Source organism: Periophthalmus magnuspinnatus, chromosome 12 (assembly GCF_009829125.3).
Source record: "Periophthalmus magnuspinnatus isolate fPerMag1 chromosome 12, fPerMag1.2.pri, whole genome shotgun sequence".
Classification (NCBI taxonomy): domain Eukaryota; kingdom Metazoa; phylum Chordata; class Actinopteri; order Gobiiformes; family Gobiidae; genus Periophthalmus; species Periophthalmus magnuspinnatus.
This window is the reverse complement of record NC_047137.1, coordinates 290685-313291: the sequence shown is the minus strand read 5'-3', so window position 1 is coordinate 313291 and position 22607 is coordinate 290685. Positions and strand designations below refer to the sequence as shown.

Genomic DNA, 22607 nt, shown 5'->3' with positions numbered 1-22607 from the left:
TGATGCAAGATGGGAGCGGAAGTAAACAAAGTCTTAAGTCTATCAAAGGCGACCTGGGCCTCTCGAGACCAGGTGAACGTCTGAGCGGGGGATGTGAGTCTCGTGAGAGGGGCAATAACTCTGCTAAAATCCCTAATAAACCTCCTGTAAAAGTTGGCAAACCCAATAAACCTCTGGAGCTGCTTCCGATTCGTAGGGACTGGCCAGTCCCTAACGGCCTTGACCTTATCCGGATCCGCCTTCACCTGGCCCCGCCCTATAATGAACCCCAGAAAGCTAACCTGATCGGCGTGAAACTCGCATTTTTCTGCTTTAACAAAAAGTCTATTTTCTAACAGGCGCTGAAGCACTTGGCGGACATGTTGTCTGTGCTCCTGCAGGGACCTGGAAAAAATCAAAATGTCATCCAAATAAACAAACACAAATTGATGCAGAAAATCACGAAGAACATCGTTAATAAGGGCCTGAAACACAGCTGGGGCATTAGTGAGTCCAAAGGGCATGACTAAGTATTCAAAATGTCCAATAGGAGTCTTAAAGGCCGTTTTCCATTCATCCCCCTCCCTCACCCGTACCAAATGATAAGCATTACGCAAGTCCAACTTAGAGAATATAGTGGCACCGTGGAGAGGGGTAAACGCCGAGTCAATGAGGGGCAGAGGGTATTTATTCTTAATAGTTATCTCATTCAGACCTCTATAGTCAATACAGGGGCGAAGAGTCTTGTCCTTTTTGGCCACAAAAAAGAACCCCGCCCCCACGGGAGAGGAGGACGGGCGGATAATACCTGCGGCCACGGAGTCCCGGATATACCGTTCCATAGTCTCTCTCTCGGGCTGGGACAGGTTGTAGAGGCGGCTCGCAGGTAAGGGGGCCCCAGGCAACAGGTCGATGGCGCAATCGTAGGGACGGTGCGGAGGCAGGGAGAGGGCCCGGTCCTTGTTGAAAACCTCCTGTAGGTCATGGTATTCCTCCGGGACCACCGACAGGTCCGGAGCCTTGGGAACGGGACCGCTCCGTGGGGAAGCCCCCTCCGCAGGAGACCGGGCGGACCGCAGACACCCAGCATGGCAGTCGGAACTCCACCCCGCGATCTTGCCCCGGACCCAGTCGACGACCGGGTTGTGGGCCCGAAGCCAGGGGTAGCCCAGCACCACCGGCGAGGAAGGGGTGGCGATAACATAGAACCTGCGGGACTCGTGGTGGTTCCCGGATAACAGCAGAGTAACAGGTTCCGTGACGTGATTTACTCGTACTAACAGCGAACCATTAAGGGCGCGAGCAGTGAGGGGGTGATTCAGAGGCTCCAGGCTGATGCCCCACTGCTCCGCCAAGTGGCGGTCGATAAAATCCTCCTCGGCCCCGGAGTCCACCAAGGCCTGGACAGGCAGAGTCCTAGAGCGGAGACAGAGGGTGGCCGGGAGCTGCAGTCTATTACAGTTCGCTGGGATTTGCGACTGACCCACCAGTACTCCCAGGGCTACTGGTGGGCTCTCTCTTTTGGCCGGGCAGGACAGGAGGCGACGAAGTGTCCCTTCCGCCCACAGTAGAAGCACTCCCCCGCCGCACGGCGTCGTATGCGCTCCTCGGCCGTGAGACGCGCCCTCCCGATCTGCATGGGCTCCTCCGCAGTCGGTGATGGGAAGCGGGCCGTGGACCGCACGGGAGAGTGTCGAGCCTGCCGCCGCCGCTCCTGTAGACGGTTGTCGACGCGGTTGGCTAGCGTGACCAACGCCTTGAGGTCCGAGGGCTCGTCCCGTGAGGCCAACTCGTCCTTGAGTGAGTCACGGAGCCCCTTGGAAAACACGGCTTTGAGCGCGCTGTCGGACCAGTCCACCTCCGCGGAGAGTGTCCAAAACTCCACGGTGTAGTCCGCCACCGTCCTAGAGCCCTGGGTGATGTCAAGTAAGCGGGAGGCGGCGTCCGCACGATAGTGCGGGTGACTAAAAACGAGCTTGAACTCATTGATAAAAGCCTCGAAGTCCGTAGTATCCAGCGCGGAGTTAGAGAACCTCGCCTCCGCCCACTGGAGCGCCCTGCCCCGGAGCAGCCCACATACGTAACGCGTCTTGGATGCATCGGTGGGAAAACGGGCCGGGCGCTGCTGGAACACGGAGCGGCATTGAAACAGAAACCCCCGCAAACGGCTCCGGGTCGGTGCTCCTGGATTCCGGAGGGTAGAGCGGAGCAGCGGGTCCCGCGGCGGCAGCGGCAGGAGAGAGGTGCGTGAGTAGCGTGGTGACCTGATTGCTGAGTTGGGACACCTGCTGCGCCAGGGACTGGTTCTGCTCTAGCAGGTTCCGGATGGTCCTCTCGTGCTGACCGAGCACGTCACCGTGGTGAGTGAACGCCTGTTGAAGCGTGGCGTCTGGTCTAGAGTCCGCCTGGTCCATTTCTGGCCGGAACGTTCTGTCGTAACCAGCGGGGCGTAAGGACCAGAGTAGCGAGACTCACAAAGTTTTATAATGTCTTTAATCACAATAAGTGTTCATCAAAAACAAAGTTCATAGAAATGTCCATATAGATCAGAGTTCATAGGTCCAACGTAGCTGGGGAGCGTGGGTGCAGGTTCGTGAGCGTAGGGAGACACAGTGCACGGCAGTGGGGATACAGGACATACCAGGGCGGAGGTGCGGGTGCTGGGGTAGTCCGGAGCAGGTTCTGGGACGGAGATCTAGAGCAGGACAAAAGGATTCCAATGAGACACTGAGGACGAGCATAAACCAAAAGTGCAAAGCCAAAAGTATAGTCACGTGAAACACGCGGACGTTCCGGCGCCGAGTGACTCGTCCGAACCCCTCTTATCCACGGCCGGTGGCGTTGATTGCGCTGATGGGGAGCAGGTGCGCGTGGGAGGAGTCCGGATTCCGCCCCGCTCCGGAGACAGACAGGTGAGGGAGGGGGGAAGACGAGGACACGAGGAGGGCAGAGCAGGGACCGTGACACTAGGTGCACAAATGTATTATAATCTTGTGGTTTAAAGTGAATATGACAGGTTTAGCCTTGTTTCCACTATTTCTCTTTGGAATGGATCAATACGGGCCGCAAGTGTCTCCAGTCTAAAGTGAACCACACCACCCTGTCTATGGGGTCTGAACCTGGATGATATTAGCTCCCAGAGGGGAAGTGCACGGTATGGATCACTTTAGCAAAGGCGTGGCTACACAAGAAACAAGATGATTGGACAAGAGAAAACACACACTCAAGACTGCAAAAAGCCAATACTAAACAATAATAGTGTTCCCTCATTTATTACGGAGGTTACGTTCCAAAAATAACCCACAATAGGCAAAATCCACGAAGTAGAAAGCTTTATTTTTTACAATTATTAGATATATTTTAAGGCTGTAAAACCCCTCACTACACAGTTCATACACTTTTCTCAGAAAGACATTAGCATTTTTTTCACATTTCTGTCTTGTTTAAACACTCTCAAAGTTCAAACCTTCGTAGATTTTAAAATGTAAGCACAGTATTATAGAATGAAACCAAATACTATGCTGTACTGTAAAAAAAAAAATTTAATGATCAGCCTACAAAGTTGGACACATAAGAAATGATTAAAAGTGAAAAAGTGTATTTCACAGGTCCACTGACTGCGCCTCTTCGTCCTAACGCCGCTCTGCTGTAGTGTCTTTTTACACTGAAGGCCTTGGTGCAGGTGTCTTTTTCCGAGTGAATATAGTTAGTCTCTGTGCAGAGAATGGCCTGCACATCATCCTCGCTGTCATTGCTGTCAGCAAAGGTTTAATAAAGCGTTTTACCTTTTGCGCAGATAATGTTTGTATCCAGCATAATGTTCTTTTTCCTAGAGTCACTGATCCACAAAGCTAAAGCAGACTCCACCCTTACAATGGTCTTGTTGCAGACAGTTATAACCCTTTTTGCATCCTTGTTAAAACTTATTGCTGCTGTCATCTTTTTGCTATTTTCCGCCTTCTTTATGTGATGAACCGAAGATTCATTTATTCTGTAATGGCGCCCTACAGCCACGTAACTTCTATCTTCCCTCAGCATGTACAGAAGTCCAACTTTTTATGCAATGGTTAGCATCTTATTTGGCCTTTTGGGCACGGGCGCAGGTGCCTTTGTCTGTGCAGAACGTTTCATCGACATTGTGGGTTTTGTTGGAGAGAAAACTTGCAAACATACAGCACTTCAAAGTCACACAGCTAGCATCGAACGTTCATGTAAATTTGTCATGCATGAACGCATTCTGTACTGTACTGGTGACATGGCATGTCCCTTAGCCAATCAGGACGCAGAACACAATGTATTTTCATACACTATAAGAAGAAAGCATGCAAAATTGCACAAAACCCCCCCAAAAAAACTGCAAAACAGCGAGACTGCAAAAGGTGAACCACAATATAGCGGGGGACGACTGTAAACAGCAAATAATAATAATAATAATAATAATAATAAATCTCTCACCAAACGCTGTCTTGATATCATGATAAGCACCAGTGGAGCGTAGTTAACATGATTATCTTCAAGACTTTCTAAAAAAAAAAAAATCTTGCCTTCCCTTTTGTAATTTTGGAGTTTATTTACTTCCTGGTTGGACATGTGCATCAAATATGACATATGTAGAGCTATGTTCATAATTGTTATCTAGAAACCATAATATTAAGGGCTAAAACCTATTGAAATTGCACAAAAGCTATTAGACTATTAGTTAAATCAAGGGTTAAACTGTCAGAAAATAAATTATCCTTGCATTTTGGATGAATATTTTGGTGTTGATGACACAGGCATCAAGGGATGACACAGGGATTATGCTTTACAACTTCTAATTCCATAGTTAAGGAATATTGCATATAAGTTAATTTGTGCTATAGCAGAGAAATGTGTTTAAAGTGCACCATATAAGTTTTCTAGTGGGAGCATTGCCCCCTTGCTGTCTCGTGTAGACGTCAATGCTTTGAGTGACTAGACTTCTGAGCACAGCTTTTCTACTATGCACCTTTTTGGTATGCTAATCTCATTTTTAGAGCTAGTTTACATTTTGTCAAATCTCCCATTCAATATAATATTACATTTAGATGTTTTGACCTTGTCTCCATGGAGATAGATACATTTAATGCCATACTGTGGAACATACCAGGGAAACAACCACATTTTCCTGGAGATATGCTGATGGAAAAGAAAAGATACATACCTTAAACCACTCCAAACGTCTGAATTTTGACGGTGAAAAGTCAAATTCTGCTTAATTATTCATCAGCTCAGTTGCATTTCTGGACTTTAAGTTACTCTGGAATATAGGTTGCACCAGCCAAAAAATGCATAATAAGGAAGAAAAAAACACTGGACTATAAGTCACATTTTGGGTGAAATTTATTTACAAGATCCGAAACCAAGAACAGACATTTTCTCTTTAAAGGCAAGTTATAATTATAACAATAAAATAGAGAGAAACAGGCTAAATAGCAGTACAGTGCACTAACATAACACATTACCAGTATATTTATTCAGCTACATGAAGCACAGACAGCAAACTAAATACATATGTACAGCGTACGTACGGTATGTTAATGCAAGATATTAACAGTGAATCAGATAATTAAAGCATAAAAAACAAGCTAACTAGTTTACTTTTGATTTCACTCAAAATCACTAAATTAATTTGTCATCCTCGGTGTCGCTTCTGAACAGCTCCGGAGTAGGAATGGGACGATATACGATAATATCGCTAATAAAAAAGGTCTGTAATTAATTGTTTGTGGCATTTTTTTTTATGCCACAATCGCGCACGATTATAATCACCCTTACGTCACCACCTCTGGTTTGCAGTTTCAAAACAATGTTTAGATGTTAGTTCTGGTGTTTCTCTGTCATAGCAATGACACTTGTTAGCCTCTGTGCCTATTGGGCAGCACAGTTATAGCTGTCTGAAAACAATATTCTGCCAGATATCAACAATAAACTAAGTCTGATCTGTAACTCTCCACAGGAACATGCCTGAGCGCACCTCACCCATGCTCACAATGGGATGCTAATGTGTAATAATAATAATAATACATTTTATTTGAAAGCACCTTTCAGGACACTCAAGGGCACTGCACAAGACAAAGTTAAAAACACATATTTACAGATAAAACAGAGATACAAACCTGGAAGATGGTGAGAGTGACTGATTATGTGGTGTAGGATTGTGTGAACAGGTGAGTTTTGAGTCTGGATTTGAAAAGTGGAAGAGAGTCAATGTTGCGGAGGTCAGGAGGGAGAGAGTTCCAGAGCTGGGGAGCAGAGCAGCTGAAGGCTCTGCCCCCCATGGTGATGAGACGGGCAGAGGGGACAGAGAGCTGGAGAGAGGAAGAGGAGCGGAGGGAGCAAGAGGGAATGGAGATGTGGAGGAGTCTGATCCGTAACTCTCCACAGGAACATGCCAGAGTGCACCTCACCCATGCGCACAATGGGATGCTAATGTGTGTACATCTTATATTTTTACCTACAATAATACAAACTGCATAATAAAACAACACCTTTCAAACAGTAGGCAAATGAAGTCTAATTCATACAGCTAAACAGATTTTTCCCACAATTATGTTAATAGCAGAATAAACCCCGCTTACCGATCGAGAACATCATCCAATGCATCAAAAATAAGCTCCTCTACTCCTGAGTGCACTGTGGAATCTTCACTCTTTGCCACGACCAGTGTTGAGATGTCGAGAAGTTAGTATAACTTGTGCAAACATCTACAGTGTCCTCGATCGCGTACTTCCTTTGTTTTGTCTGTTTCGTCATGTTTAAAATGCAAAACAACAGTGGATTTCTGCATCCATTCGGCTTCGGCCATGTCCCAATTTGCCACAGTCCCCTTAAATGCACCATTCGAAGTGTTAGTTGAAGGGCATTTGTGTCACGACCAGGTGCTGTCCCATTTTGGCAAGATGGCGGCTACACTGAGGAGTACACATTTTCGGCTGGGTACCTTGAACGGTACTTCGAACAGTGCATTTGACGAATTGGGACACGGTCTTCGTTTACGCACTTGGCAAGCTCTGTTTGTTTACGGAAAACCATGGCATGCCATACATCGTCGTGTTCTGTTGCTCATTGGCTGTAAGGGGGAAATGTCACTATGTGTGTAATGTAACTGGTTGATTCTACAAGGGGAAGGGTAGGGCGTAAACTTTCAGTCACTGTAGCACTGATTCACTGTCTGCCAGTAACCTGCAATCCCCGCCTTATTGGCCAACATTGGTGTCATTCAGAAGATAACATGTGTGGTTAGCACTGAGAAAGAAAGTTGGCGCTGTCAGAAGTCTATTATGCCTGAAATAGACAAAAGAAATGCAAAAAGGTAATGGAGCAGATTTCACATTTGGAATACTGATCAAGCCGATTGGACATGGAGGATTTAACTTATTTTGTGAACATAGTTTCTTGACTGAATTATATTGTCTGGACCTGATGAACACTTTATAATATCTGCACTAAACTGGACACTTTAGTCACTGGACAGTGTGACAATAACGAAGATGTTAAATTATATATTTTAATCATTTCACATATAAGTCGCATCGGAGTATAAGTCGCACCCCCAGCCAAACTATGAAAAAAGTGCGACTTATAGTCCGGAAAATACAGTTTAGAGTTTTGTGACAACCGATATTACGTGTACATTATTGGTACTCTGATATCATTGTTTAAAGCTAACTTATTCTTGTCAAATCTCCCACCCCATATGAATTAAACTGAAATGATCAGACCGTGATGGTGTTTATTTGCTGGTATGAGGAGCAGAGGCAGCAGTCACTCTTTATGACCCAGACACTTTGTCAACATTGATTTTGTGTCATGAGGGACCAAAAATATGCTCTGGGCTAAAGTTGTTAATGGTCCCCACAGATGTTATTTGGACACACTTGCCCTCAGTAAACTCAGATACTATTTCATCCCTTCTCACCACCAGAGCACCAGCTTCAAGCACTGAATGATCACTCTTGTGCTTGTGCAGGTCGAGATGTAATAATAACAAATTCACCAATGACCTTCCGGTGACCCACATGGGGCTATATAGTCCCTATTTTGTGTGTTGTGGCTACTTGCAGATACTGCTTTGTACCACAATTGTTTTCCCATTTTCTTTGGTGGCAGCTTATTGCTCAGAGTTCCGTGACCTATGATTTGAGTATATCACGGTCGGGGTAGCTAGTGCGACTTGCCCCTCAGGGGCTGTGTAAGCTGCACGAGGCTTGGCGGAGTGCCTCACCTGGAGCGGGTGGTTCCCTGACGCCGGTGAGGTGCACGTTTTTCACTAAGATAGTCTATGGTACGTAGTTTCTGCATTTTTGTTGGAAACGATACTGGGTTTGGTAGAGCTGGTTTGTATTTGCTGTCGTTTTCGGTTAAGCTTGACTTTGTGTTGATTGTTGCTGCATTCAGCTAAACTATCGTTGTTATTTTAGAACCGTGTTTGGTTCTTTACCTCGTTTTTTCGTGCCTTCAGGTGCATGTTCTAATTTTACTAACACTAGCAATGGTTACTGTTCACTTTAAGTTTGGGAGGATAATATATTTTAATTGTAGCCTACCACCAGTGGCACTTTCAGCTTGACGTGGTATTTTTTTTCCCAGTTGGCAGATCAAGAGTGGCATTTTCTGCTCGACCTGATCTATCATTGGTTTGATAGAGTCCTGTCCCATGTACTGTAGAGCTTGCATGACCCCGCTTCAACCTGAAGATGGACATGATTTATGCCCCTTATGTTTAGGTGTGGACCACCTTAGGGACGGTTTGACAGAGAATGCTTGCATGAGTTGTAGCATTATGCCTAGATCCCTGCATGCTGACCGCCTGGCCGCGTTTGGAGGAGCTGGGACCGCTCCTCCTCCGAGGATCGCTCTGTGGGATTATCCTTGAAGGTGGACAGCGGCTTCTTGGACCTCACCCTCCACGTTTGCCAGATTATACCTGGTGAATGTAGTGGTCTCCCATCCTCTGGATGGAGTGTTATGCGAGCATCATGCTTTGCTATGAGGTTTTATTTGACATGGTCTGTGGATTCCTCATGACCATGTTGTTACAAGTCATTCGGTGCTTGAAGCACCGCCTCTGGCGGTCAGAAGGGATGAAATAGAATGAAAGTTACATATGTAACTACGGTTGTATGAATCGCGGATGACCGCCAGAGGTTTCTGTCCCTCAGAATCCTCATGCCCTTGTGAGAAGGTTAACGGACTGTGCTTCCGGAGTCACGTGACTATATAGCCTCACGTGGGTCACTGAAAGGTCATAGGTGAATTTGTTGTTTTAAAAATCTCGACCTGTGCATGCGCAAGAGTGATCATTCAGTGCTTGACGCACCGCCTCTGGCAGTCATCCTGGATTCATAGAACCGTAGTTACATACCTAACTTTAATTTTTTGTTATATTTAATGGTGTTTTGGGCAATCATTTCAAATAACATGTGTTGCATGACTCAAAAGCTTGTAATTTTATCTCTGTGGGAATAGTTGACTTTGTTGGTTAGACATGAAGTTACGTTTCCTGGAAGCAACAAAATTATGTGTAGAGGTAGTGATAGCTGTCGGTTTATTGGATTGGGAAAAGGGCTTATAGCAAGTTATTCAGAATGTCTTTCAAACATTTAACTGCTCAACCTTTAAAAATCTAATCTAAATCTCACACTGTGGTAAGCACAATTTAAACGTGCAATGTGTATTGTTGGAAGGTCTCCATGGAGATGTTTTTGCTTTGCCTCAAATGTTCCACAGTACAGCATTAAACAATATCTTGTGAGTTATTATTACAGTAAAAGCCAAGTAAAATCTGTCAACTGGACAAAAAGTTATAGGATTAAATGAGCAGGATGAGCAGCAAAAGGCCTTCACTCTTTTTTGTCCAGTTGAGTTTTTTTTTTATATATATATATATATATATATATATATATATATATATATATATATATATATATATATATATATATATATATATATATATTTATTTATAACTTTTGTTCCTTTTTTTTTTTTTTTTTTTTTTTTAAATACACCATGAAACACACAAACGAACAGTACATGATACAGACTGGTCTAGAAGACATCTATATATAATATTCTGATCCAGGATCCATAAAAGTGTGTAGTAGTTCAAGTCCAAAGTGGCTGTCCATTTGAGTCTATTTGACACTTAAGTCCAATTGCTTCCAGTGGCTTCTTCCATCTGTCCATGAAGAGCTGAGAATTTCCATCAATATAATATCCAAGTTTGATCATAGACAAGAGGTCAGATATCAGAGATCTCCACAGGGAAATAGAGGGAGGATCATCACCCACCAACTTTACCATAATACTCTTCCTAGCCATCATTAAGAATGATTGAACAATATGCTCATTCTGTGCCAGTGAAGGAGGAATATGTCCCAGTAAACACATCACTGGGTTTCCTGCCACCTGCTGACCTATAGCTTTACTAATATTGGCACATACTTCATTCCAAAATGTTTGGATGTGAGCACATTCCCATAAACAGTGGTACCTCGTGCTCACATGAGTTTTACACTTAAGGCAAGTTGGCGATGTATCCACTTTGTACACAGGTATTACAAAGTTGAACATTACCTTGAAAACATGCAATTGTTTGTGCACATGGTTGCCTATCCACAGACCTGAACTGTAACTGCTTGATTGCGAAACTGTCTTGTCCCTTAAATGTCAGTTACCATACTGTGTGACATTCCAGACAAAGCAATCTCAACAAGCAACATCTCTGTGGTGCAGACCCATTCCCAGTCAATTTACTCTGTGTACCTTGAAATAACATTTTCAATCTTATTCCCCATTTTGTATAATCATGTAGTCCAATGTGGTCATGTGGTCCCAAACTCTGCAGCAGCCCCTTTGTGTATGTGAAGATCTGATAGGGGCCTCAAATAACACTTCAAAAGAATATTCAATGTTTATCCTATATATATGACAATACAAATGTCAGTGCTGAATAGCCACTTAAAGTAGAGCATTTAAACACATATATTTTGTAAAACCTTCAGTCTCCTTGTAGTGCCTATGTACATATGAGGAACAGTGTAGCAAAGCGTGAATATGCAAGGGTCATTGTACAAATAGTTTTCCAAATGCATTAATTAAATCTGTAATTTGGCTACCAACCTCTGAGCTGTAGTCACCCATTCCTGCGTTGACTGCTTGCTAGTGTAGTTGGCATGCTTCGTAGCAAAGTGATGGCTGATATTATACTCTTTGAAAACTGTGACAGTTTCTTGACATAGTAGGCATACAGACTTTGATCAGACTTCAGTGAAAAAATATTGTGTTGTCCACTCCGTATTAAACACTCGGCACTCACTGTCCACTTTTCTTTGATAAACTCATTTTTGCAGAAGGGCTGATGAGAGAATAAGAGAGTAATACATGCGAACAATGTAGCTGAAGTGCACTATCTTTTGGGGAAACATTTGCATTACAGGGGAAAGGTAAATTGAATAAGGTTTACCCTTACTTATTTTAATATAATTTGGTCACGTTCAGCGGGCTGGATTAATAAACCCAAAGGGCCATGTGTGGCACCCGGGCCGTAGTTTGCCCATGTCTGGTCTAACAACTCCCCTCACATCAAACTCTGCCCTTGTAGCCAGGGTAATCAGAAACACCTGGCTGTGATCAGGGTGTGATGTCACCATGTACTGGAAATTGCAGAGGTCTCTGAAGGCAGCAGAAACTTAGATTTAAGCATTTTTGACCAGAAACCTGCAAAATGTCTGCCAAATGTCTGCCAAAAATGACTAGGAACAGTAGATAACGGTGACATGATCGCGGTTTAGTAACAGCAACTTAATATACAATTTAATATACAATTTCTAGGCCAACAGTCTTCTTGATGTGAATCTGTCCTTGATATCTCCTCTGGTTCACAGGTTACCAGGCCCCTCCTCCAGAGTCCCTGCTGCGGGCAGTGGGGCCTCCAGGAGCCCCTCTAATCTCAACCGCAGGAGCCTGAGCTTCAACAGCATCGACAAGAGCAAACCACTGCAGTATGCCAGCGGGAATGAGAGAGGTATCTGAATGTATCACTATACAAACACTATCCACACAGAGCATAACAGCAACATAAGCAAGAGTAAACCACTGCAGCATGCCAGTAGGAATGAGAGAGGTACCTGAACACATAGAAACACTTGAGGTACCTGAATGCATCCCCATACAAATACTATGCATACACAAGGAACCTGAACACATCACTATACAAAAAGTACACACAGAGCATAACAACAGCATTTACAAGAGCAAGTCACTGCAGTATGGCAGCGGGAACAAGAGAGGTACCTGAAAGAACTACTATATAAACACTTTACACATCCTAGATACCTAAATGCATCATTTTGCACAATACACACAACTGATGTAATTGAATTCATCACTATACATGGCACACAGAGCATAACAACAGCACTGACAAGAGCAAACCACTGCACTATGTCGCGGGGAACAAAACAGGTACCCGAATGCACCACTATATAAACACGAAACACATATGAGGTACCTGAACACATCACTATCCACTGTACACACATAGCATAACAACAGCATTAACAAGAGCTTACCATTGCAGTATGCCAGCAGAAACAAGATAGTGTTTATTTAGTGATACATTCAAGTACCTAAGTAGACACAGGGAACCTGAACACATCACTATTTCTGTTCAACTTTTACCATGAAAAAGCATGAATGTCTCCTTGAGATTCTGAGATATATTTTTCCCCGGAGGACACCCATGACTGAGGTACCTGAACACATCATCATACACCACATACACAACAAAGGGACCTTAATTTCTAAACACTATACATATGATATGTGCATGAATACAACACTAACACAAAAACTGCACACAAGGAATGGCAGAAGAAGATGAATGCATCCCCAAACTACATAAATGTTTATCAGTGAAGTACCTCCATGTATTATATAAACTGAATACTGCAATTACCTCTGCAGTATGCGGGATTCTGTGAGGTGGTTGAATGCATAACCTTATAATCAGTATGCACAGAGGAAATGACTGAAGTATGCCTCCCTATATTAGTGTATGCATTCATGTCAGTGAGAATGGTATGCAGACAAACTTGCCTCTTTAAACTACTGAGAGTGATGCTGTGGTCAGTCCTGTTTTAACCACTAGGGCGCAGTAGTGGTCCAGGATGTCTGAGAAGCTTTGTGCTGAATCATGCCTAGCTCTTACTCATCCTGTCTCCCACGGTAACCACAACTCTGATAGAGGAGCTTTCATACACGCCGTATCTGTATTCTGTTATTTATTCAATGGTTTAAACTTGTTATATGCAACATTTTGAGGACTTTTCCCATTCAAAAGATATAATTTTCTTTGAAATGGTTAATCACTATGGTAACAGTCCACAATAATTTTTTATCATTTTGAAATGGATTACCGAGTTTTCATTGCAAGTTGCTTTGGGTCAATAATAATAATAATATGAATGGACTTAAAGGTAAACTCATTCTATTGTACATGGTTGATAATTCTTTCAAGCTTAAAGATACACTAAGTAGCATTTCTGGTACAAGCTTAAGGGTAAGGTACACTTTATTGTCTCCGTGTCTGGGTTAAGGAGCAGAGGGACCCGTCTCCAGATCTTGGCCAGAGAGAGAGCTAGTCTTGGCCAGGAGTACCTTAGTTGAAGGATCTGACCTACTGTGCATGTTTTGGGTTTGCACATCACCTTCACACTGTTGCATTAAACCTATCATGTATTCAATTACATGTGTTTGTATTGCAAAATAATGAATAAAAAAGCTGTGTGAGCTGGGTCAACATTCACAGATCTGACCTGTAACTTTTTTTTGGTGGTACCTGCTTATTGTAGAAAGACAGAGATGTCTGCCGTACATCTCCATCTCAAAGCCATTAACTACTGAAGATAGTGAGGTACAGATCTTAGCCAGAGAAAAGAAATGGTTTGAGCGGGGAATTAAAGAAGCAATTTTTGTTAGGAAAGATAATCCTTCCTTAAACAGGAATGGGAGCCTTAAACATCATCTTTCTTCCATCTATAACTCCATCATCAGACCCAAAGAAAACAAAGGAAACAAATAGGTCAATAAAGCTAGCCAGGATGCCAATAGATGTGAAAAAACACCCATTAAGGGGTGTATGAATATGCTCAGTATGTCTCAGGAACAATGCACACTTAGTGTAGCTCAATAGACCTAGCCTACATACAGACACTGTAAACAAAAGCTGGTTCCAGTTTCGGTATAGTTAGCTCCTCCCTTCAGATAGATATAAGGCAGTGTCCACCAGCAATCTGACCAGAACCGAAGAAGCGGCTTGGATGAGCAGAAAAAATTCTTCACTCTGACAACTTTTTGTCCAGTTGACAGATTTAACTTTTGGTTTGGATGACTGAGGGATTACACAGAGAGAAAGAGAGTGCGATATTTAATGCTGAACTGTGGAACATTCCAGGCATAGCAAATTTGACCATTAGTCCAAGTGTCAGACCCCAGAATCTCACATAGCAATATAAAGTGCCAGGGACTGGACAGTGATTTTTGAAAAGTTCCATATATAAGCAGTATAACAGTTGCTATACTTGTGCTTTAACTTAATCTCATACTATATAATACATCGTTCAAACTTTGATGTTATCCTGGCTGGTTTTTGCTATTAGCTTCATACCACATGCTTCCAGATATGTATTTTTTTTTTCAAAAGTTTGAAATCATAAGAGTTGTAAAAGTTTAGCTCTTTAGTTTAGTTCTTTAAACTGTGAGGTATATCTGGCATTTTGGGGTTACAGCTGCAGTAAAGCCGAAAGAATAGTTTTCCTTTTTCTTGTCTCCTGCCTCTCTTGGTTCCCCCTCTGTGTCTTCTTTCTTCTTTTCTCTTCTTTCTCTCTCCTCCCTCTCTTTTGGCTCTCTCATTCCTTGCCTTTATTCCCTCTTTCTTCACTCTCTCCCCTCTTCCTTTCCTCTGTCTAATTTCTCTTCCCTCCCAACCCGTCCCCACCATCTCTCTCTTTTTCTCCTTCTCCTCTACTCCTGCTCTCTTTCCCCCTCTCTTTCACTTTGTATTTCCTTGCAATATCATTTTTTTCCTTTCTTTTCCACTCCTCTTACCCTTTATCTTCCCTCTCCTTAGTCATTTCTTCCTCTTCCCCTCCCTCTCTGTCTCTCCAGCTCCCTCTCTTGCTCTCTCTCCCTCCTTCTCTTTACTCCCAACCCTCTCTCACTCTCTCCCTCCCCCTCCTCCTCTCTATTTTTTCTTCCCTTTCTCCCTCTCTCCTCTCTGTTTCCCTTTCTCTCCCCTCCCCTCTCCTCTCCTGCCCCTCGCCCCCTCTCCATTTCCCACTTTCTTTCTTTCTCTCTCTCTCTTTCCCTCTCCCTCTGCCTACAGGGGGTCAGACAGCAGCAGGTTTGTGAGTTTCAGACAGGAGCTCAGATCAATGTTTCTTCTTAAATGTCAGAGAAGCTGCAGTGGGCACCACACACATTCAAAAATCATCCCCCCCCCCCCCCCCCCACACACACACACCCACGCACACACACATGCACAAACACATGCACCCACGTTTGTTCTGCACCTCTCATTCACTGCACCAGAGCATATCTCTGAGTGTTGTTTTATATGGTCATACACACATAGAGATGATCACCACATGCCCTTAAAAGACCTTAAAGCACCACTGTGTAACATTTTAGTTGAAAAATTATTAAAACAAAAGCTTTTTTTTCATTTTGTATGTTTTATTGCACTGAAAAAAGAAAAAGTTGACTCTTATTTGGCCTGGAAGTAGTTGTGGGAAATGCTTGCTTCCATGGAAATGTTGTTCCTTTGCTTATAACATTCCAGAGTCTATCGCTATATAAAATCATCTATAGCTTAAGGAACAATATTTCCATGGAGACATGCAGAAGAGCTCCACATAACAGTTGGGTTTGTGGAGATGGAAACCTGCTCACAGCAAGATTCCATAAGTTGTTGTTTCTTATAGTGAGCTCTTCATGTCTGTACACATTTGTTCAAAACCATCAACAACACAGCACCCAAAGGTGCTCGTCTACCTCCTCTTCATCATCTCCTCTAATGCCATGCTGATAAGAAAACACAGAGCTGCTGTTTGTCTAAATTCTCTCTCTCTCCTTTATCCCCCCCTCTCTCTGTGACACACAGTTTCTTACTTTACTTTTCTTTCTCCCTCTTATTCTCTTTCTCTCCCTCGCTTTCTCAGTTCCTTTTATTCTTTCTCTCTACTTCTCTCTTTATCCCTCTCTATCTCTCTTTCCTTTGTATCTGTCTCCTTCCCTCCCCCTTTTCCCCCTCCACTCCCAGTCTCTCTCCCTCTTTATTTCTTTTCTTTATCTCTTCACTGATAATAATATGAGCCACAGTATTTGAATACAAATGGCCAAGTTCAGTTTGCTGTGACTCTGTGTTGTGCCCAATCAATTAACCTCATTTCCTCCCTTCATCCCTCACTCCCCCATTTAACCAGAGCCACACGCTTTACCTCAGTCTCCCTCCTTACTTCCTTTTCTCTCTCTCATTCTGTCTCTCCATCTTTCACTATATCTTTCTGCCTCCCTTTCTCCATATCCTTCCTTCTCCCCCTCTCTCCTTTTTCTCTCCCTCTGTCTCCTCTCTCCCATCTCTCCTCTCTGTCTAGCTCTCCTCCCCCTTCTTTCTGCCTTTCATGTCTCTTGCTCCTTTCTCCTCTCTCTTCTCCTCTTTCTCCCTCTGTCCTGCTCCCGCCCCTCTGAACCCCTCTCTCTTACCACATCTCTCTCCATCTCTCATTCTACCCCCCTCCCTTCAATCTCTCACTATCTGTTTGCACCTGCCTCTATCCCTCCCTCTCACTGTCTCCCTTTCTCCATCCCTCCCTCTCTCTCTCTCCCCCTTTTAAACCAGAGCCACACTTTTCACCTGACTGTGCCATTTCCATAGCAACAACATCCAGGACCATTTTTTTTGTTCTTCAGTGGACGACAAAATGAAATGTCACCTCTGGGGGAGGGCTATTTGACCAAAACACACGCTAAATTCTATAGTATTCAATACAATTAAATAGGAAATTTTTAAATGTATTAGGAAAATGTGTCCTCTGCATTTGACCCAACCTTCAGGGTTAATGGGTGACTTGACAGGAGCACTGGGTGACCACAATGAACCTATCTCCACATGTGCCAGGTGCCTCTTGCCGGGCTCCAGAATACACACTTCTCCAATAATTTACAGAGATGTAAGTCTAGTCACCGGTGAATCTCCCCAAGTTCAGATGGGCATGATTGACCGGTGGATTAGCCAATCAGAGGCACTCCTCAGAATTTTCAGTTAGCCTAATGTCAAACCCCCCACACTACTTTTGATTAATTGAGTATTAAGAAGGCTCCGGGGGTGGACGAGATCCGTCCTGAGTACCTCAAGTCTCTGGATGTTGTGGGGCTGTCTTGGCTGACACATCTCTGCAACATCGCGTGGTGGTCGGGGACAGTACCTGTGGAATGGCAGACTGGGGTGGTGGTCCCTCTGTATAAGAAAGGGGACCGGAGGGTGTGTTCCAATTATAGGGGAATCACACTTCTCAGCCTTCCCGGTAAGGTCTATTCCAGGGTACTGGAGAGGAGAATCCGACCGATAGTCGAACCTCGGATTCAGGAGGAGCAGTGTGGTTTTCGTCCCGGTCATGAAACACTGGACCAGCTCTATACTCTCCATCGGGTCCTCAAGGGCTCATGCCCAACCAGTCCACATGTGTTTTGTGGATCTGGAGAAGGCATTCGACCGTGTCCCTCGTGGTGTCCTTTGGGGGGTGCTCTGGGAGTATGGGGTCCGGGGCTCTTTGCTAAGGGCTGTCCGGTCCCTGTATGGCCGGAGCAGGAGCTGTGTTCGCATTGCCGGCAGTAAGTCAGACCTGTTCCCGGTGCATGTTGGACTCCGCCAGGGCTGCCCTTTGTCACCGGTTCTGTTCATTATATTTATGGACAGAATTTCTAGGCGCAGCCAGGGGCCCCAAGTGGAGGAGTTCAAGTATCTCGGGGTCTTGTTCACGAGTGAGGGAAGGATGGAGCGGGAGATTGACAGGCGGATCGGTGCAGCGTCTGCAGTGATGCGGTCGCTGTATCGGTCCATTGTGGTGAAGAAGGAGCTGAGCCCAAAGGCAAAGCTCTCGATTTACCGGTCAATCTACGTTCCTACCCTCACCTATGGTCATGAGCTCTGGGTAATGACCGAAAGGACAAGGTCGCGGATACAAGCAGCTGAAATTCCTCCGCAGAGTGGCCGGGCGCACCCTTAGGGATAGGGTGAGGAGCTCGGTCACACGGGAGGAGCTCGGAGTAGAGCCGCTGCTCCTACACGTTGAGAGGAACCAGTTGAGGTGGCTCGGGCATCTGCTCAGGATGCCTCCTGGACGCCTCCCTAGGGAGGTGTTCTGGGCATGTCCCACCGGTAGGAGGCCCCGGGGAAGACCCAGGACACGCTGGAGGGACTATGTCTCTCGGCTGGCCTGGGAACGCCTTGGGGTCCCACCGGAGGAGCTGGAGGACGTGTCCGGGGTGAGGGAAATCTGGGAGTCCCTGCCTAGACTGCTGCCCCCGCGACTCGGCCCCGGATAAGCGGAAGAAAATGGATGGATGGATGGATGGAGTATTAAGAAGTTTCTAATGCTTTGTCTTTTGTTGTCTCTTGTATCCAGACTCATTGAGGTCCATCCCTGTGTCCAGTGGCCTGAATGGGGGCTCTCTTTCTGGGTCACTTTCCCCCAGCCTGAGTGGTCAGCAGCTTGCCTCCTCTATCCCCTCTCCCACCTCCTCCAAGTCCTGGCGCAGCAAATCCATGAACCTCAAGCACAGTGCCACGTCCTCCATGCTGGCGAGCCCCACGCACTCTCCTCTCCAGGACAGTGGCCTCCAGGCTGGGGTGGGCACAGCAGGAGCCCCCCCTCAGAGGTCCATGCTGGAGAAGTTCAGGCTGATCACCCCCAGAGCAGGGTCTAGAGTGTCCCCATCTGTGGTGGAGATGGCTCTGCAGGAGGAGGACGATCTGTCGGAGTATGGAGACGAGGGAGGCACGCCAACCAGGTACAAGGCTTTTAACTGTATATTTTCTTATGCATTGGCAAAGGTCATCTTGTGGGTTATTCCTAAGATCTAGTACAAAACCAAAATTCACACCAGAAAAGGTTTGCGCCCATTGTTGCACTACATTAAATAAATAAATGAAAAAATCTAAACCATGCATGCTAGTTGTCACATTTTCACTTAACTACCTGTAAACACTAATACATCAAGTTTATGCTTTAGTGGAAGTTAGTAACTAGCACCGAATGGATGGTTAAAGTAGCAGAAATACATAAAAAAATAATAATTAAAATTGTCAATTGTATTGTTGCAACAGCAAAGGAGAACAATGGCAATAGAAAATAATTATTTAAAAATGTTGTAAAAAATACAAAATATAAATAACAACAATTAGGTTCACTATGTAACCTTTCTTGTTTTTGTTTTTTTTCAATTATAAATGTTTTTATTGCTCAAAAATGAACAACATGCATTCTTACTGTGAGCGGAGTCACTTCTCCACAGACATGAACAATAACTTGGCATTCAACCTAATTTGTAGAATGCCATTCTTTTCACTTTTAAAATGCACTATGTATTCTATGCACTATCTGATATTATTTGTAATTGATAACAGCAGTCATTCATGATATTGATAAATAATACTTTTTATTCTAACAGTTGTCCTCTTTTCCTCTCACAGCACTGCTCCAGCCAAGCAACACCCACCCAAGACCCAAACACCCTCCATCGCCACACCAACCAAAACTTCCTCCACATTATACTCCAAGTCCAACAGCAGCAGAACCACAGCACCCTCTAAGGACAAGGAAGACAAGAGCAAGTCCGCAAAAATCTCTAAAGACTCCTCCTCCTCTCCCAAAGACGAAGCCTCCTCAGAAAACTCTAAAAAGAACTCCAAAATCAGCAGCTTTATTCCTAAGGGTGGAAAGACGTCATCAGCCAAGAAAGAAACCAGCACCTCCACAGCGCCCTCTAGTGGGATCCCCAAACCAGGACTCAAAGCAGGATCCACAAACTCAACCAAGTCTCAAAACCAACCACAAGCCTTAAACAGTAGCGGTAACATTCGTGGAGGAGGAGAAGGCACCAAGTTAAGCAAAGGAGGACAAAGTGGTAGTTTTTACATCCAGAGGTCCACGGGGGGTCCTGAGGGCAAAAGAACCAGTCTAACCTCATCCACCAGTACCTCCGCGCTGTCCGGGTCGGGGGTTGGAGGAGGGGTGGGTCAGGGGAGTAATGGAGTTGTCCAACTTCCCCAGCAACAGCAGCACAACCACCCCAACACGGCCACGGTGGCTCCTTTCATGTACAGGTAAAATCCCCAAGTAGCACTGCAAAAATGATCAACATAAGTTAAAGGTGTTAAAGGTAACTTTTCTGATGGTTGCCTGCTTGCCTCCATCAAAATGCCATTGTTTTGCTTGGAATGTCTCCTTATGACATTAAACATATCTAGCTTCCATTTATTTACTTAATTACAAAAAAACACACATTGTTACTGTGAGCTCTTATCCTCAAATCCGACTTGCCCTGCTGTTACTTACTTGTCTCCACGGCTTAATACCATACTTGCATTCCAGGGTTAGGGCAAGGTATAACATCTCCATGGAGACAGGCTGGCTTCTTACATACTGCACTTTGAAAGCTATACTATGTCACTTTTCTGGTCAGTCACTTTCCATGAAGATGTTTTTGCTTTACCTGGAATATTCTACAGCAGTGGTCCCCAACCACCGGTACCGGTCCGTTACATATTTGCTACAAAACATTAAAGTTTATCAGCAACCGCATCTTCTTCGGCGTAACTTTCGCCCGTCCCTCATGACGCGCTAATAAGCTTGTCCTTCGATATAAAATGAAAATCCTGATAGGAAATCAACACAGAAATCAATTTGATGTAGTGGCAAGTATATTATCTGCTCTTGTCCTCCGTGATGATGTATCACGTTTAACACATCAGACACGTCGCCCAAAAGTAGAGCCACAAGCTAGTGAAAATGAGCCAAAACAAAAGTCTTTGGAGAGCTTTTTAACAAAGGGGAAAAGGCCAACTGAGGAGCCAGAAGAGGAGACTACGACCTCCAAGAAAAAGAAAGCTAAATTTAACAGACAATACCAGGAGTCCTACTTAAAATATGGGTTTATCGCTACAGTTGACTCTCATGCACAGAGTCCGCTCTGCGTAATATGCAGGAAAAACAAATGAGGCAATGAAACCTTCAAAACTACATTGGCACATGGAGACTAAGCACCTGGGATTAAAAGATAACATTTAGAGTTTTTAGAAAGAAACAAACGTGAGCAAGAAGGAAAGAAGAAACAAGTGCAGGGCTCCCACTGATGCAGTGGTATGGTGAGTTATATTTTTTATGCACTTAACTTATTTTTGCCATATTTATCTGCCACGCATAGAAGGCCGGTCCGTGAAAATAAAACCTACATTGCTCTGGTGCAAAAAAGGTTGGGGACCCCTGTTCTAGAGTACAGCATTAAATATAGCTACCTTGTATTAAATTGAATATATCATTTGGAATCATGCATTCTTACTGTGCAGAGTCTTACTATCCACAGACCTGACCCGTAATTCAAACCTTGTAGTGCCACCTGCTTGTCTCCACAGAAATAGATTTAATGCCATACTAATACATTCTAGTCAAAGCGATAACATCTCCATGGAGACAAGCAGGTGGCCACCCAGAAGTTACATAGTGCATTTTTAAATCTAAAACTTGACATTAATTTGCGAGACTTGTCCTTACTCTAAGCGTGTGTTTAGTTTAACTTTCTATAGCAACTAGACATGTAACCCAACTGAGGGTGATTACTAATTCAAAGAGCAGGTATCTTTTATAATCTCAAAATATGAGCTATTTAAACCCATTTAAACCTATAAAAATGTATCATAGTCTATGTGTTCTGCCAAAAGTAAATCCATATATCATACAGTAGGTACAATATTGTAGGCTAGCAGTTCCAAAGCTTCATCCTGTATTAAACCATGTTATGGTTTTTCTTTAGTTTATTTCACTTCAATTGCATGGATATATTTGCAGTATTTTCCTTCACAATAGCAGGTAGTGCAAAAAATCTGCATTAATGTGAGATTATGTAGGGAGGGAATTCTTTGGTCTAGAATTACTTAAGTCCAGGTTTAATTCCGTTAGAAGGGCTTTTGTGCTAGTCTTGGTTTAAGATGCATTATGTAACTTTTCTGATGGGATGTCCACCACCTTCTTGTCTCCATTGCTTTGCTAGGAATGTTCCACAGTATGACATTAAACATATCTATCTCCATGGAGACAAGCAGGTCACACCAGTAGACCAATTTACAGGTCAATTCTGCCAGATTTCACAATAAGTGTGCATGGTATTTTGGGCAATAAAAACACTGTAATTGAGTAAATGCAAGATACAAGTTTAATACTATACTGTGGAACATTTCAGGCAAAGCATTAACATCTCCATGCTTTGCATATCCTCCAGCAGAAAAGTTACATAGAGGACCCTCAACATTATTCTTTGATAAATAGCTT

The 22607-nt window shown here is 44.0% G+C and overlaps 1 protein-coding gene across 5 annotated transcripts in view; it reads left to right on the top strand.

Annotated features, from left to right (window-relative positions):
- The window catches only part of nav3 (neuron navigator 3), a 460146-nt gene that overhangs the window by 227235 nt on the left and 210304 nt on the right, over window positions 1-22607 (top strand). For all 5 annotated transcript variants that reach the window (XM_055225660.1, XM_055225659.1, XM_055225658.1 and 2 more), the window contains exons 7-9: window positions 11886-12025; window positions 18687-19071; window positions 19754-20386. In XM_055225660.1, coding sequence (XP_055081635.1) covers window positions 11886-12025; window positions 18687-19071; window positions 19754-20386 — 1158 coding nt within the window. The remainder of the gene's footprint in view (window positions 1-11885; window positions 12026-18686; window positions 19072-19753; window positions 20387-22607) is intronic.